This window comes from Pelodiscus sinensis, unplaced genomic scaffold (genome assembly GCF_049634645.1).
Source record: "Pelodiscus sinensis isolate JC-2024 unplaced genomic scaffold, ASM4963464v1 ctg34, whole genome shotgun sequence".
NCBI lineage: Eukaryota > Metazoa > Chordata > Testudines > Trionychidae > Pelodiscus > Pelodiscus sinensis.
The window spans coordinates 3304769-3318505 of NW_027465849.1; the positions used below are offsets into that span (position 1 = coordinate 3304769).

Genomic DNA, 13737 nt, shown 5'->3' on the forward strand with positions numbered 1-13737 from the left:
AAACGAGAGCGAAAGCCGAGGAAATCCTAGCCAGCTAGAGGGACCTCAATTGAGGCAACATGATGGCAGGGAGGGGGCGGGAGACACACGGGGCAGGGCCCGGGGAGCCCGGCTGCTTGTAACAAAATATATAGAGAATCATGAGAATAATAAGAGGAATAACTCTCCCCCCGCCCGGCCCCAGTCCCTGTGCAAACCCGTGGAGTGTTCCGGTGAGGACGCGCCTCTCGCTCCCCCCCCCCCCCCCCACCGACAACACTGTCGCGATGCAAAAGTGGTCAGAGTGCAAAGGGTCAGAGGCGAGGGGCTGGGTGCCCTAGCCCCAGCTCTGGGCGTGGCCGCTAGCTCAGGGGAGCTGGGACTCCCAGGCTGGCTCCCTGCTCTAACCACTGGGTGACGCTGCCCTCCAAAGACACAGGGAGCCAACTCAGGAGTCCTGGCTCCCGGCCCCCCACCTCCCTCCAAAGATACTGGCCTTGTTGGCTCAGAAATCTGACTGTTGAGAAGCAGCTGGAGTGAGAAGGAAGGAAGATGGGGAGGTGGCGGGGGGGATGAGGGAAGGGGGAAAGGAGGCCCAGCCCTGCCCCCCCAACGCCCTGTGGCTGAGAGCGATAGATGCCACGGTGCCCTTACACCTTGTCGCCACCGGGTGGCGCTCATGCACTGGGGAAGTAACAGCGCTTAGGCTCTCCCCAGTAGGGGGTTAGGAGCCAGGACTCCTGGGTTTCTACCCTCACCTCAGTGGCCAGAGCTCCTCGCCTTCCAAAACGTTAGCCCCCCACATACCCCCCCGAGCTGGGGAGAGAACCCAGGAGTCCTGGCTCCCAGCCCCCCCCGCTCTAACCACTAGCCCCCACTCCCCGCAGAGCTGTGGATAGAACCCAGGAGTCCTGGCTCCCAGCCCCCCCCCCACTCTAACCACTAGCCCCCACTCCCCGCAGAGCTGTGGATAGAACCCAGGAGTCCTGGCATCCCCCCCATCAGATAACCTGCCACCAATTCCTTCTCCCCGCTCATTGGCTCTGTGCCTCCCACCCTCTTCCGCTGCCGTTCAGTGTGCGTGGGGGAGGGTGTCCGCATGCAGCCCAAGCCCCCGCTCAGTCCTGCTGCAGAGCCGCAGGGAGGGGCAGGGACTAGTTCAAACCCCCCCACGCTCCGGCCCGCTCCCCGGAAAGAGTCCGGCGGGCTCCTCGCTTGCGCCCAGGATGGGCGGGCAGGGTCCGGTTCCCGGCCAACGTCTCTCCTTGCTCCGGTCCTGGACAGTCACCTCCAGCCGGCGGGAGCCTGGACACCCCTGCCGGGGGAGCCCCCAGGAGCGGGGCAGGGTGGAAAGAGGGTGCCCCCCCAGCGGCGGGGTGGCGGTGCAGATGGCAGGCGCCCTACAAGGTGCCGTGCTGGGACTCGTACTTGGAGAGGATGGTGCGGTAGCGGGAGAGCTCCTGGCGGATGCTGGCCACCTCTTGCCGCAGGACGGCGTTCTCCTTCTCCAGGAAGGCGGCCCGCACCGTGATCTGGTTCTCCTTGAGGCGCCGGGCGTCCCGCGACCGCTTGGCCGCCTCGTTGTTCTTGTAGCGCCGGTTCCAGTACTTCTCGTCCTGCGGGGGCAGGGAGGGGTGAAGAAAGTGAGACCGAGACGAGACTGGAGAGGAGCTGGCACCCCCCAGAGGGGACAGGCCCTGCCCCCTATTCCCTGACCCCCGATCCAGCCAGTCCCTGCCCTGGGCCTAGGGAGCCGCCAGCACCCCCTAGAGGGAACAAGACCCCTTGCCCCCCAGGGCCTGCCCTGAGTCAGATGGGAGCCAGTGACCCCCCCCCCCCCCAGAGAGGAGTGGCCTTCTGTCCTATTCTCTGCCCCCCTGAGCCAGCCAGTCCCTGCCCTGGGTCAGATGGGAGCTGATGCCCCTCCCCCCCGGAGGGGACAGGCCCTGCACCCCACAGTCCTCCCAAGGTTGGGACCCACCTTTTGCTCATCCGGCACTTGGATTTTCCGTGCCTTCTTCATGATTGGCTGCGGCTTGAGCTCCTCGTCGGAAAACCGGTGCTTCCGGGGGTCGAAGGTCTCATGGCCCGGGACGCTGGATAGTGCCAGGTCCGCAGGGTCAGGGTCAAAGTTCATCAGCACCTCCACTGCCTCGGGGTCCACCGGGCTGGGCGTGTTGCGAGAAATGGGGGTCACCGGGCCTAGGGGGGGAGGGGAGACAGGAAAAGGTCAGAACATTCCCGCTTCCCGCCACCAGATGGCAGCACCGAGCCCTCCAGCGGCTCCCCTATGATTCAGCCAGCACCCCCCAGCGTGGGCCACTGGGACCAGCACTGAGTGCCAGGGGAGGGTGCCCCCTGCTGAGCCCCCTGCCCTTCCAACAGCTGGCATTTCTTAGGCACCTTGATCACTGCTCCCAGGGATCTGCCATGCAGCCTGGGTGGGACAGATCCCGGCACCCCCCCCTAAACACCTGCAGGGGCAGAGTTCCCCTGGGGGAAACTGAGGCACGGCAAGGGGACGGGACTTGGACAAAGTCACAAAGCAGGAAGTTGAACCCAAGCGTCCTGACTTCCACCCCTCCCCCCCCCTCCAACCACTAGTCCCCACTCCCCTCCAGAGTCAGGGACAGAACTCAGGAGTCCTGTCTCCTAGCCTCAGTCCCGCTCTCCATGTGGGGGAAGAAAGCAGGGTGCTTGGCAGGCATGGGGTGAACACAGGGTGGGGGCTGCAGGCCAGGTGCAGGCTGGGAAGGGGGGCACAGGGTGGATGGGGGAGGGGAAGCAGAGAGGAGGTGGGGTGCTAAGCAGGGAGGGGTTCCGGACAGGCTGAGGGGGGCAGAGATGAAGATGGGTGCAGAGAAAGCTGCTGGGCAGAGATGGGGGCTCAGGGCAGGTTTGGAGGCCAGGGTGTGTGTGATGCAGGCATTGCAGTGCGGGAGGGGGGTAGGGAGCATGTGGGGGGGGCTGTTGCAGGAATGGAGGGGGTAGGCAGTGGGGGGTTACAAGGCTCAGGTGGAGACAGCGGGGGAGGCTGTAGGGCAGGAGAAGGGGGAGGTTGCAGGGGGGGAGGCAAAGGTTGTAAGAGCACAGGGTGGATTGCAGAGTGGGGGGGCAGAGGTTTGTAAGAGGGGGGTTTGCAAGGGGCAGTTTTTTGGGGGGCTTGCAGGGCTGAGGGAGCCGAGACTACAGGAGCAAGAGGGGGGAGAGGGGGTGGCAGGGGCGGGGGAGGTTGAAGGAGCGGAGGGAGGAGGGGTTTGCAGGATGGGGGGGAACTGTAGGAGGGGGGACTGTAGACCCGGTTCAGAGTTTGTAGGAGAGGGGGAGGGGCTGCAGGGGAAGGGGCGGGAGGAGGCGGTAGGGGGTTTGCAGGGGGGCGGAGTTTGTAGAAGCGGTGTGGGGGTTGTAGGGGGGTGTTTGCAAAGCCGGGGGCGGAGTTTGTAGAAGCGGGGGGGGGGGTTGTAGGGGGGTGTTTGCAGAGCCGGGGGCGGAGCTGTAGGAGCGGGGGGGGGGGCGGGCGGGGGGAACTGCAGGGAGCGGAGTTTGTAGCGGGGGGGGGAGGGATTGTAGGGGGTGTTTGCGGAGCTGTAGGAGCGGGGGGGGCGGATTGTAGGGGGGTGTTTGCAGAGCCGGAGGCGGAGTTTGTAGAGGGGGAGATTGTAGGGGGTGTTTGCGGAGCTGTAGGAGCGGGGGGGGGGCGGATTGTAGGGGGGTGTTTGCAGAGCCGGGGGCGGAGTTTGTAGAAGCGGAGGGGGGGGGGTGTTTGCAAAGCCGGGGGCGGAGTATGTAGAAGCGGGGGGGGGGGGGGGGAACTGCAGGGGGCGGAGTTTGTTGAAGCGGGGGGGGGTTTGCAGAGGCGGGGGCGGAGCTGTAGGAGCGGGGGGGGGGTTGTAGGGGGGTGTTTGCAAAGCCGGGGGCGGAGCTGTAGGAGCGGGGGGGGGGGTTGTAGGGGGGGTGTTTGCAGAGCCGGGGGCGGAGCTGTAGGAGCGGGGGGGGGTTGTAGGGGGGGTGTTTGCAGAGCCGGGGGCGGAGCTGTAGGAGCGGGGGGGTTGTAGGGGGGGTGTTTGCAGAGCCGGGGGCGGAGCTGTAGGAGCGGGGGGGGGTTCTGGGGGGGGTGTTTGCAGAGCCGGGGGCGGAGCTGTAGGAGCGGGGGGGGGTTGTAGGGGGGGTGTTTGCAGAGCCGGGGGCGGAGCTGTAGGAGCGGGGGGGTTGTAGGGGGGGTGTTTGCAGAGCCGGGGGCGGAGCTGTAGGAGCGGGGGGGGGTTCTGGGGGGGGTGTTTGCAGAGCCGGGGGCGGAGCTGTAGGAGCGGGGGGGGGTATAGGGGGGTGTTTGCAAAGCCGGGGGCGGAGCTGTAGCAGCGGGGGGGGGGGACTGCAGGGGGCGGAGTTTGCAGCGGGGGGGCTGCAGAGCGGAGCGCTTGGGGGGCGGGGCGCCGCGCGGGGAATCCCGAGTCTAATCCGCGGTCTCGTGTCCCCGCACGAACCGCCCCCCCCGCCCCTTCCCGCGTCACGTTCCGCAGCCTCCGCCCCCGCGTGTGAGGGGCCGGGCGGCGCACGTGGGCCGGCGTGTGAAGGGGGCCGGGGGATCCGGCCGGGGGGCCCGGAGAAGGACACGGCGCGGGGGAGGGGCGAGCGGGATCCCCGACCCCTTGGGATCTGGATGCCCCCTTGGGGGGCTGGGGACCCCCTGCTATGGGTCAGAGGAGCTGGGCAGGGCGGGGGAAGCCCTATTCGACCTGAGGTCAGGACCCATTACGGGGGGGTTGGGGGATCCCGCTGTGCGGCTGGGGGTGGCGGAGGCCCCGTTGTGGGGCGATTCCACGTGCACAATCCCTGGGAGTCTTGTGGGGCTGTGAATGGGGCAGGGGTCAGCCCCTCACCAGCTGTCCCGGTGTTGGGGGGCAGAGACTGACAGGCAGACACACAACAGAGCCCCCCGCCCCTGCCACAGTCCCCCCCCCCCCCAGCCCCTGGGCACCCTGCCCTCTACTCCCCATGTGTGATGCTCTGCTCCGACCCATGCCCTCTGGCACCTCCTGCTGCTCCCCACCAGCGCCCTCCCCGTGCCCCCCAGCCCTGCTCCCACCAGCGCCCTCCCCGTGCCCCCAGCCCTGCTCCCACCAGCGCCCTCCCCGTGCCCCCCAGCCCTGCCCCCACCAGCGCCCTCCCCGTGCCCCCCAGCCCTGCTCCCACCAGTGCCCTCTGGTCCTGACTCGGCTACCTGCTTGGGTGCAGCTGTGGTCACCGTCGCTGCTGCCTAGGCCCTCGGCAGGCGAGGAGCAGGCGGAGGAGGCGCAGGAGGCCGGGCGGCTGAGGTCCACGGCGATGCCGCTGGAGGGCGAGGGGGGTGGCCTGGCTGGCGGGGGAGAAGGGCGGCTGGGCCGGGCTGGGCGGGAGCCCGTTCTCCAGCAGGAACTCGTCTAGGTCCACGTACTCGATCTCGCTGTAGGGCAGGGTGCGCTCCCACAGCAGGGAGCCCAGGTAGGCGCACTGCCCCACCCGCGTGCCCCCCAGTTCCTCCTCCATCTTGCGCTCCTTCTCCTTGGCCATGCCTGCAGGGAGAGAGGGGGGTCAGGACTCCAGTGTTCTCTCCCTGGCTGTGGGAGGGGAGTGCAGACTAGTGGTTAGGGGGAGCTGACAGCCAGGACAGCTGGGTTCTCTCCCTAGCTGTGGAAGGGGAGTGGGAACTAGTGATAGGGGGGAGCTGGGAGCCAGGGTGCCTGGGTTCTCCCCCTGGCTCAGAGGGGAGTGGGGACTAGTGGTTAGGGGGAGCTGGGAGCCAGGACACGTGGGTTCTCTCCCTAGCTGTGGAAGGGGAGTGGGAACTAGTGGTTGGGGGGAGCTGGGAGCCAGGATGCCTGGGTTCTCCCCCTGGCTCAGAGGGAAGTGGGGTCTAGTGGTCAGATCAGGGCAGGAAGCCAGGCCGCCTGGCTGTGCACACTTCTGGGAGATGCGGGATTTCTAGGGCGCATTCCCAAGCATTCCCAGAGGCAGCCGGCCTGCGCTCACGTCACGTGGGGAGCTGGAAGTACGATCCTGCACAGCTTGCTGGCTGCTCGCACGGGGGAGAGCACAGGCCGGCACACGTGTGAGGGGTGTGCCGGGGGTGTGAGCAGCAAGCCCGATGCGGCACCACACCCAGGAGTGCGGGAGCAGGCAGCTGGGCCTGGCGAACAGTGGGTGTGCCCCAGCGAGTGCGTGGGAGCACCAGGGAGCAGGGTCCACGCGTACGGGGCCCCAGCTAGGCGTGCACAAGTGAGCGGGTGCACACGGGGGTGGAGGTGCATGCACAAGGGGGCGGATTTGTGCATACCAAGTGAGGGGGGTCATTGCACGGTTACAAGCGTGTGTGTATGCGTGCCGCAGGCGGGGTGTATTTGCAGAGAAAGATCCCGAGCATATCCCTGTGAGGGGGAGCAGCCCTAGAGCCCCCCCCCAGCCCTGAGCACCCGTGGGGGCTGTGGCCTAGCTAGGGAGAGGGGGCAGAGAGTCAATGGTGCAGAGTCAGGAAGAGACAGAGATAGATGGGGGGGGGGGGTGCAGAGAGACGGGGGAGGTGGGAGGGGGGATTGCCAGACAGACAGATGGGCCAGTGGGGACGGACTGACAGGCAGGGGGCTGCACAGCACCAGCCAGGCACTCTCCCATACCCGGGCCCCAGCTGCTCCCCAGCCTCAGCCGCAGCCGGCTGGCCTGGCACACGTGCCGCCCGCCCGCTCCCTGCACACGTGAGGCCTGGCTCACCTCAGGCGACCCCGGCTCGGCTGCGCTCTGCTCACTGCAGCGTGCGCGGCTCAGGCTCCCGTCCCCCGTGCAGGGCCCCCCACCCAGCTGCTGCGGGGCTGAGTCCAGAGGGGGGACTGGCCCGCTCCCCCGGGGAGGGGGGGGCCCCTTCTTTTTGGGTTGCTTGCCTTTGCTCTTGCAGCCGCTCTGCCTCCCCTCCCTAGCGCTGCTGCACCAGCACCTGCAAAGTTACCCAGGGAGAGGACCCCGGAGTCCTGGCTCCTGCCTTCCCCTGCTCTAACCACTAGCCCCCGCTCCCCTCCCAGAGCTGAGCAGAAAACTCAGGAGTCCTGGCTCCCGCCGTCTCCTGTTCTAACTATTAGACCTCACTGCCCCCCCAGAGCCATGGAGAGAACCCAGGAGTCCTGGCTCTCAGCACCCCCCCACTCTAACTATTAGACCTCACTGCCCTCCCAGAGCTAGGGGGAGAGTGTCCTGGTTTCTCATGGTCAGGTGACTGCATCCCAAGTCCCCCTGTGATCCCCAACTCCCTTCCAGAGTCCCCCGTGTCTTGCATTAGCCTCTGGCTTCAAAAACAGCCTCCCCCCGGCCCCCAGCCTGGTGTCAAGGCACAAACCATCCAGGATGCCCCCAGAAGAGGCAGGAGTGGAGTAAAGGATGCTCGGCTGCCCCGTGGTGGGGTTACGCGCTGGGTGGGGACAAGGGCCCGAGGCAGCCCCCAGCCCTGCCTAGACTGCCCCTCCCGCCCCCGCCGGCTGGCACGGGGCACAGGCAGGTGGAGCAGGCGGGATGACTGGGCTACGCCCCATTCCTGGGGCCTGACTCCCCGGCCCACATGTGGAGGCAGCCAGGTGATGGCCCCAGGGCCCGCCCTGCGCTGGTTTCTCCCAGCGGCTGAGTCACTGTCCTAGAGGCCTTCTCCCCCCCTGCACATGTGGGAGGCGGGACTCCTCATGGGGGAGGGGAGAGGGCAGCTTCCCCATCACAGCTGTGGGGGTGCCCCTCGCTCCTGACCCACAGCCCCTGCCAGCCCAGCCCTGCCCCCTAGCCCAGCCGGTGCCCCTCACTCCTGCCCTGCCTCTTAGCCCAGCTGGTGCCCCTCACTCCCGACCTGCAGCCCCAGATGCCTGAGCCTTGGGCTCCCTCTTCCCCCAGCTCTGCCGGCTTCCCTCACGCCTCACCCACAGCCCCCTGCCCGCGCTGCCCTAGGCTGCCTCCCCTCCCCCAGCTCTGCCAGTGCCCCCCCCACTCCTGACCTGCAGCAACCTTGGGGCCTTCTTCAGCCGGCATCTGCCAAGGAGGGTTGCATTCAGGATGGGACGGGAGGGGGCTAAGCCGCGGTAGCGAGATTCCAGGCGTGTCCCGGGGGCTGGGCAGAAGCCGGGCGTCAGGGCTTTCCCACCGGGGGGTGCCCCGACTTGACCCCAGGGGCCGTACCCATGCCTGCTCTGGGACTTGCCTAGCTGTCAACACCGAACCCACCCCCTGCCCTGACTCCACACAGCTCAGGAACTTGGCAGCCCTAGCGTCTTACCAACATTTCCTAAGGCAAAAAAACCCACAACAACCCAGCCCTCCGCGCACGTTTCTCTGCCTCCTGTCACATCCCGTGTCCCGGCTGTGTGCTGGCTGCGGGGATTTAGAGCTGTGTGTGTGTGTGTGTGTCACGCAATTAGGCAACGAACCTGCACAGAGCCTGCCCCCAGACCTCCCCCTACCCCCTCCTCCGAGCCTGGGAGTTTTCTAAACTTCCCAGTGGGAGCAGGGACATTCCTGCAAACACACAAACACACACATGCACACTAGGATGCACACACACACACTGCCTCTGTCCGGGGCTCTCGCTCAAATACACTGGGCTTGTCACACACACACACACAGCCTCAAATACACACAAACACACACAGCTTCTGGTTGTCCCTCTCTCCTGCACACAAATAAACACACATTCTCTGCCCGTGTCTATCATGCCCACACACCGATACACACCAACCCACCCACACTCCATCTCTGTCTCTCTTGCACAAATCTGCACACACAGCCACAAACACATTTAACATGCACACTCTCTGCGCCGGTCTTGTATATAAATACACAGAGTGTGTGCGTGTGTGTGTGTGTGTGACACACACACACACACACACACACACTGAGGCCCAGCGGGGTCCTGGTGGCCAGGCTGGGCCCGAGGAATTCGGGGCCCAGGCACCTCCCATTCGCTGGGACCCCTCCCATTTCACTGCACTTACATAGCCCTTTTGGGGACCCCCTTGGCTAAGGTCCCAGTACAATCCCCCCTTTCCCTTGGCTGCTCCGCACCAGCACATCCTGCCCCAGATGACAGCAGCTGGAAACAGACAGGGGACCCCAGGTGCTGGACGAGCTACAGAGGGTACCCTGGTCCTTTCCCTGACAACATCAGCGCCCTGGGCATGGTGCAGGCAGGGAGACCAGAGGGGTGGGAAGGGAGGGCCCTATGGGGAGAGATGAGCCAGGGACCAATGAGCTAGGGGGGTCTCGAGGTACGGATGAACGGCTGGACTCACGGATGGGGAGCTGACAGGGTTTGCCTGGGGATGGGATGGATGGTTGGACAGACGGATGGATGAAGGCTGAATGGGTGGAAGGCGTTCCTATGGAATGGATGGATGGAGGTGTTGCTAAGGGCATGGACGGACGGATGGGGGATTCCTATGGGAGAGACGGACGGATGGTACCTATGAAGCTTGTTGTCTGGACAGATGGATGGATGAAGGGTTTCTATGGAGATGGATAGCTGGACAGATGGATGATACCTATGGAGATGGCGGGCTGAATGGACAGACAGATGGACAGTGGGGTTCCTATGGGGATGGATGGATGGATGATACTTATGGAGATGGATGGATGGACAGACAGATGGACAGTGGGGTTCCTATGGGGATGGGGGACAGACATCCGGACACTGGCGTTCCTATGGGGATGGGGGTTGGACAGATGGACATTGGAGTTCCTATGGGGATGGATGGACAGACAGATTGACATTGGCGTTCCTATGGGGATGGATGGATGGACAGACAGATGGACATTGGCGTTCCTATGGGGAAGGGGAACAGAAGGATGGACACTGGCGTTCCGATGGGGATGGGGGACAGACGGATGGCAAGTGTGCATGGGGCTGGCTGGCTGGCGGCGTTGGGAGGGCAGCAGCCAGCCTGACAGACCCGCGCAGGACTGGACGGACACACGGCCGCCAGGGCACTTACAGGTGGCCAGGTCCTTAGGCCTGCGCTCCGGATTCTTGATGGGCCCCTGTTGCAGGAGGCTCTTCAGGCTGACCATGCCGGCCCCAGGCACCCCGAGCGGCGGGGAGGAGAGCACCGGATTGGGGAGGCGCTCTGCCGTGCCCAGCTGGGCCGCTTGCCTGGCCATGGCCCGTGGGGGATCCCCGCCGTGCCACGGGAGCTGGGGGATCCCGAGGGCCAGGAGAGGTTCTCGCCACGCCCTGGCGGATCCCTGGCAGCTGAACAGATCAGGTCTGGCAACCAGTCCCAGCGGAGCCCCCTGGGTGGGGACCCTGAAAAACCCCCCTAGTCCGGCTGATCCCTGGCCCCCACTTCTCTGCAGCAGCTGCAAAAATAAAAACAACACCCCCAAAAAACTTCTCAGCCTGCCAGTGTCACAGAGGCCCGGGGGTGCGGCGGGGGGGTCCGCAGGCGAAGACCCAGCGATTCCTTCCTGCCCCCGCCGGCCTGTTGCACCCCCAGTGTTTTGGGGTGCAGCGCCGCTGGGAAGTTTGCCCCCCAGGAGCTCAGCTCAGCGGCGGCTGGTCCAGAAGCGCCTCGCAGCTCACGGCCGCGGCTGGGTTTTTTTTTTTTTAATCTTTTTCCCCGAGACTCCCCGCTTGGGGAGGGCAGGGAGAAAGGGGGAGGGGCTTGCACGAGGGGGCGTGGCCTGCACCCGAGCGGCCCTCCCGCCCCGAGCCAATCGGCGGGCTGGGAGCGTTCGCAAAGCTCCAGACTCGTGCGCCCGGGCCCGTCATGTGGCTGGGCCAGCTGGGGGGGTGGAAGCGAAGGGCGGGGGGGGAGGGGGGGAAGCGCTGACCTACATTTGGCCAATAGGAAGCCGGAGGGTGGGAGGGGCCTGACCCACTTTTAGCCAATCGGAGAGGCGGCAGGAGGAGCGGCCCGGGGGGGGGGGGTATAGCAGCACATGGGGTGGCACGTGTGGAGGGGGGGGGGCAGCAGGCAGTGCAGTCGGCTGAGTTCTTAAAGGGGCCCCGGCCGAGGGGGGGTAGGGGTGCCTCCCGCCGCCCCCCCCCCAGCAGCTGGACCAACCGGCTGACGGCCATGGGGTCAGAGCCAGCTGCTGATCCCAGGAGTCCTGGACCGCAGCTCCCCCACCCCTAACCACTAGCCCCCACTGCCCTCCCACAGCCGGGAGAGAACCCGGGGCCCTGGCTCACAGTCCCCTCTCCCCCCCGCTCTATCCACTACCTCCCACTGCCCTCCTAGGGCTCCGGAGAGAACCCAGGGAGTCCTGGCTCCCAGCCCCCACTCGCTCCCCCTCTAACCACTAGCCCCCACTGCCCTCCCACAGCCGGGAGAGAACGCGGGGCCCTGGCTCACAGTCCCCTCCCCCCCCCCCGCTCTATCCACTACCTCCCACTGCCCTCCTAGGGCTCCGGAGAGAACCCGGGGCCCTGGCTCACAGTCCCCTCCCCCCCCCGCTCTATCCACTACCTCCCACTGCCCTCCTAGGGATCCGGAGAGAACCCGGGGTGTCCTGGCTCCCAGCCCCCACTCGCTCCCCCTCTAACCACTAGACCCCACTGCCCTCCCGGGGCTGTGACGCGAAAGGGGGGGTGGGATTTCAGTCCCAGCTGCGCGCTGTGCTAGAGCAGAGACAGGCAGAGATTTCTGAGGTCGCTGCTCCGCAATCCGCCCCCCTCCCGCCACGGAACCGGATTATGTACCTGCCTGTTTCTGGGGTGGGACGCGGGGCTTGAGGCCCCGGGACCCCTTGCCTGGCGCGGGGGGGGGGGGGGGGGCGGATTATAGCTCACACCTGTCACTCCTGCAGAAATCTAGGTTTGAAATATTTTGTCTTTCCCCTCTAGGGGGCGCTGACCCGGATCCAGCCCCAGGGTGGGGGGAGGGGGCAGGGAATGGGGCCTGGGCTTTGCCCCGATACATCCCTGGGTCACCCCAAGCCACCTTTCGATGAGGCAAGACTGGATGAGGGGGCGGTATCCTCTGTGGCTCTGGTTTTATTTAATTTCAAGGGGTGGGGGAAATTTGGCTCCCCCCCTCCCCACATTTTCCCTCCTCCCAAGAGGTTTCATCCAGCAGCCCCCCCGCCCCAGGACCTCCCATCCCTGCAGGGGCTCTTTGCACATTTGGGGCCTTGTAGGTGAGCTCAGACCCTGGACCGGGGTACAGCTGCTGTCACCCCACTTAAGCCCCCCCCACTACATCCTCAGAGCAGCCCCAAGCAGCATGAACCAGCCTCTGGCTGCAGTTGACGGGTTCCCAGCAGTCTCCCCATTTGCAGAACTGGGGGTAGTGGCACTGTGGCCTGATCCCCAGGTGGAATTTGGGGTCCTGTCCTCTAGCCTGGGGCCCATTAATGATTCCCTCTACCAGGATTTGAGGTGCGCCGAGCAGGCAGCCAAGGGAGGTTCCCCAAACCCATCTCAGTGGAATTCTTGGGGTGTGAATCTTTCTCCCCAGGCTCGGGGGGGGAGTCAGTAATCTGGAGAGAAGGGCCGGCTGCGCACGGCTCTGGGAATTTTGGGGTGCACATCCCCCTCAGAGGACAGCTTGGCCCCCTGGGATTGGTGCTGTTTCACCGGAGGGGTTCGCAGGTGGTACAGCCCTGCACAAACAGGCACCCCCCTCCACGCCCGTGTTGGCAAAGGTGAGCCGTGGATGACCGTGTAAACGTGACGTTTCACGGGGATCCCGTAGGTCGGGCCTGCACCTGCCTAGCCAGGCTGCAGGTGATGCTTATTGGGTAACCGCTTAACCCTTCACATCCCTATTCTGCACCCCCCTCAGTGGGCAGGGAAAGCCAGGTTCCCACTCCATGGCGGGACGGCAGCCAGAGGGATATTCGGGGCTCTCTGTTTGGCAGCCTGCCAAACCTCAGAAGGGAGGGGGAGGGAGCGAAGCTGCTGGGGGCAGATGTGGCCCTGGGGTGCACGGCTCTGGGCGCTAACTCACCCAGGAGTGAGTCTGGCCTGGCCACGGACAGACACCCCCTAGACAAGGCACAGTGAGGAAGCTACGAAATGGGGGGAGGGGCATTGGGGCAAACCACGTCTGGGGGGGATGCAGAGCGCAGGAGGGGCTCTGGCATGGGGCAGACACAGTCTGGGCAGGCATGGACTGGCTGGACCCATGGGGGGGAAAACACCTTTTAGCCAGGAAAGGAAACGGGATAAATTCAGGTTCTAGACTGAGTGGGTCTCAAAGTGTTCTCCATGGAGCACTAGGGATCTGTGATCATCTTGCAGATGGGCCATTGATTCAGGGCTCCCCCCTCTCCTTCCCCCCGGCAGTGGTTTATAGTAGAGCCCTGTATGTGCCCCCCTTTTCCAAGGTTGGCTTCCTTCTGCAGGGAGGGGGGAGGCCTGAGCCTGGGAGACCGGATCCAGTTAGCGAGGGGAGGAAGAGGATCTGTACACGGCCGCTCCCCTCTCCTCCAACTGGGGAACGGCTCACCTGGAGGCTTTTCCCGCTGCTCCCGTTGGCTGGTAGACCAGCCAGACCCCCACCCCCAGCCTGCTCCTACACCCAACCTCCCACCCAGACCCCGCACCCCCAACTCATCCTGCACCCCACCTCCTCCCCAGACCCCGCACCCCCAACTCATCCTGCACCCAACCTCCCACCCAGACCCCGCACCCCCAACTCATCCTGCACCCCACCTCCTCCCCAGACCCCGCACCCCCAACTCATCCTGCACCCAACCTCCCAGCCAGACCCCGCACCCCCAACTCATCCTGCACCCAACCTCCTCCCCAGACCCCGC

General features: G+C 65.5%; 1 protein-coding gene across 1 annotated transcript; it reads right to left on the minus strand.

Moving 5' to 3' along the window:
- Positions 1–909: 909 nt before the first annotated feature.
- Positions 910–10706, minus strand: DBP (D-box binding PAR bZIP transcription factor). Its single transcript, XM_075915202.1, is given in 5 exon segments — positions 910–1595; positions 1961–2181; positions 5201–5324; positions 5326–5531; positions 9969–10706. Coding segments are annotated over 5 exon segments (933 nt in total). The 5' UTR covers positions 10135–10706; the 3' UTR covers positions 910–1379.
- Positions 10707–13737: the final 3031 nt, after the last annotated feature.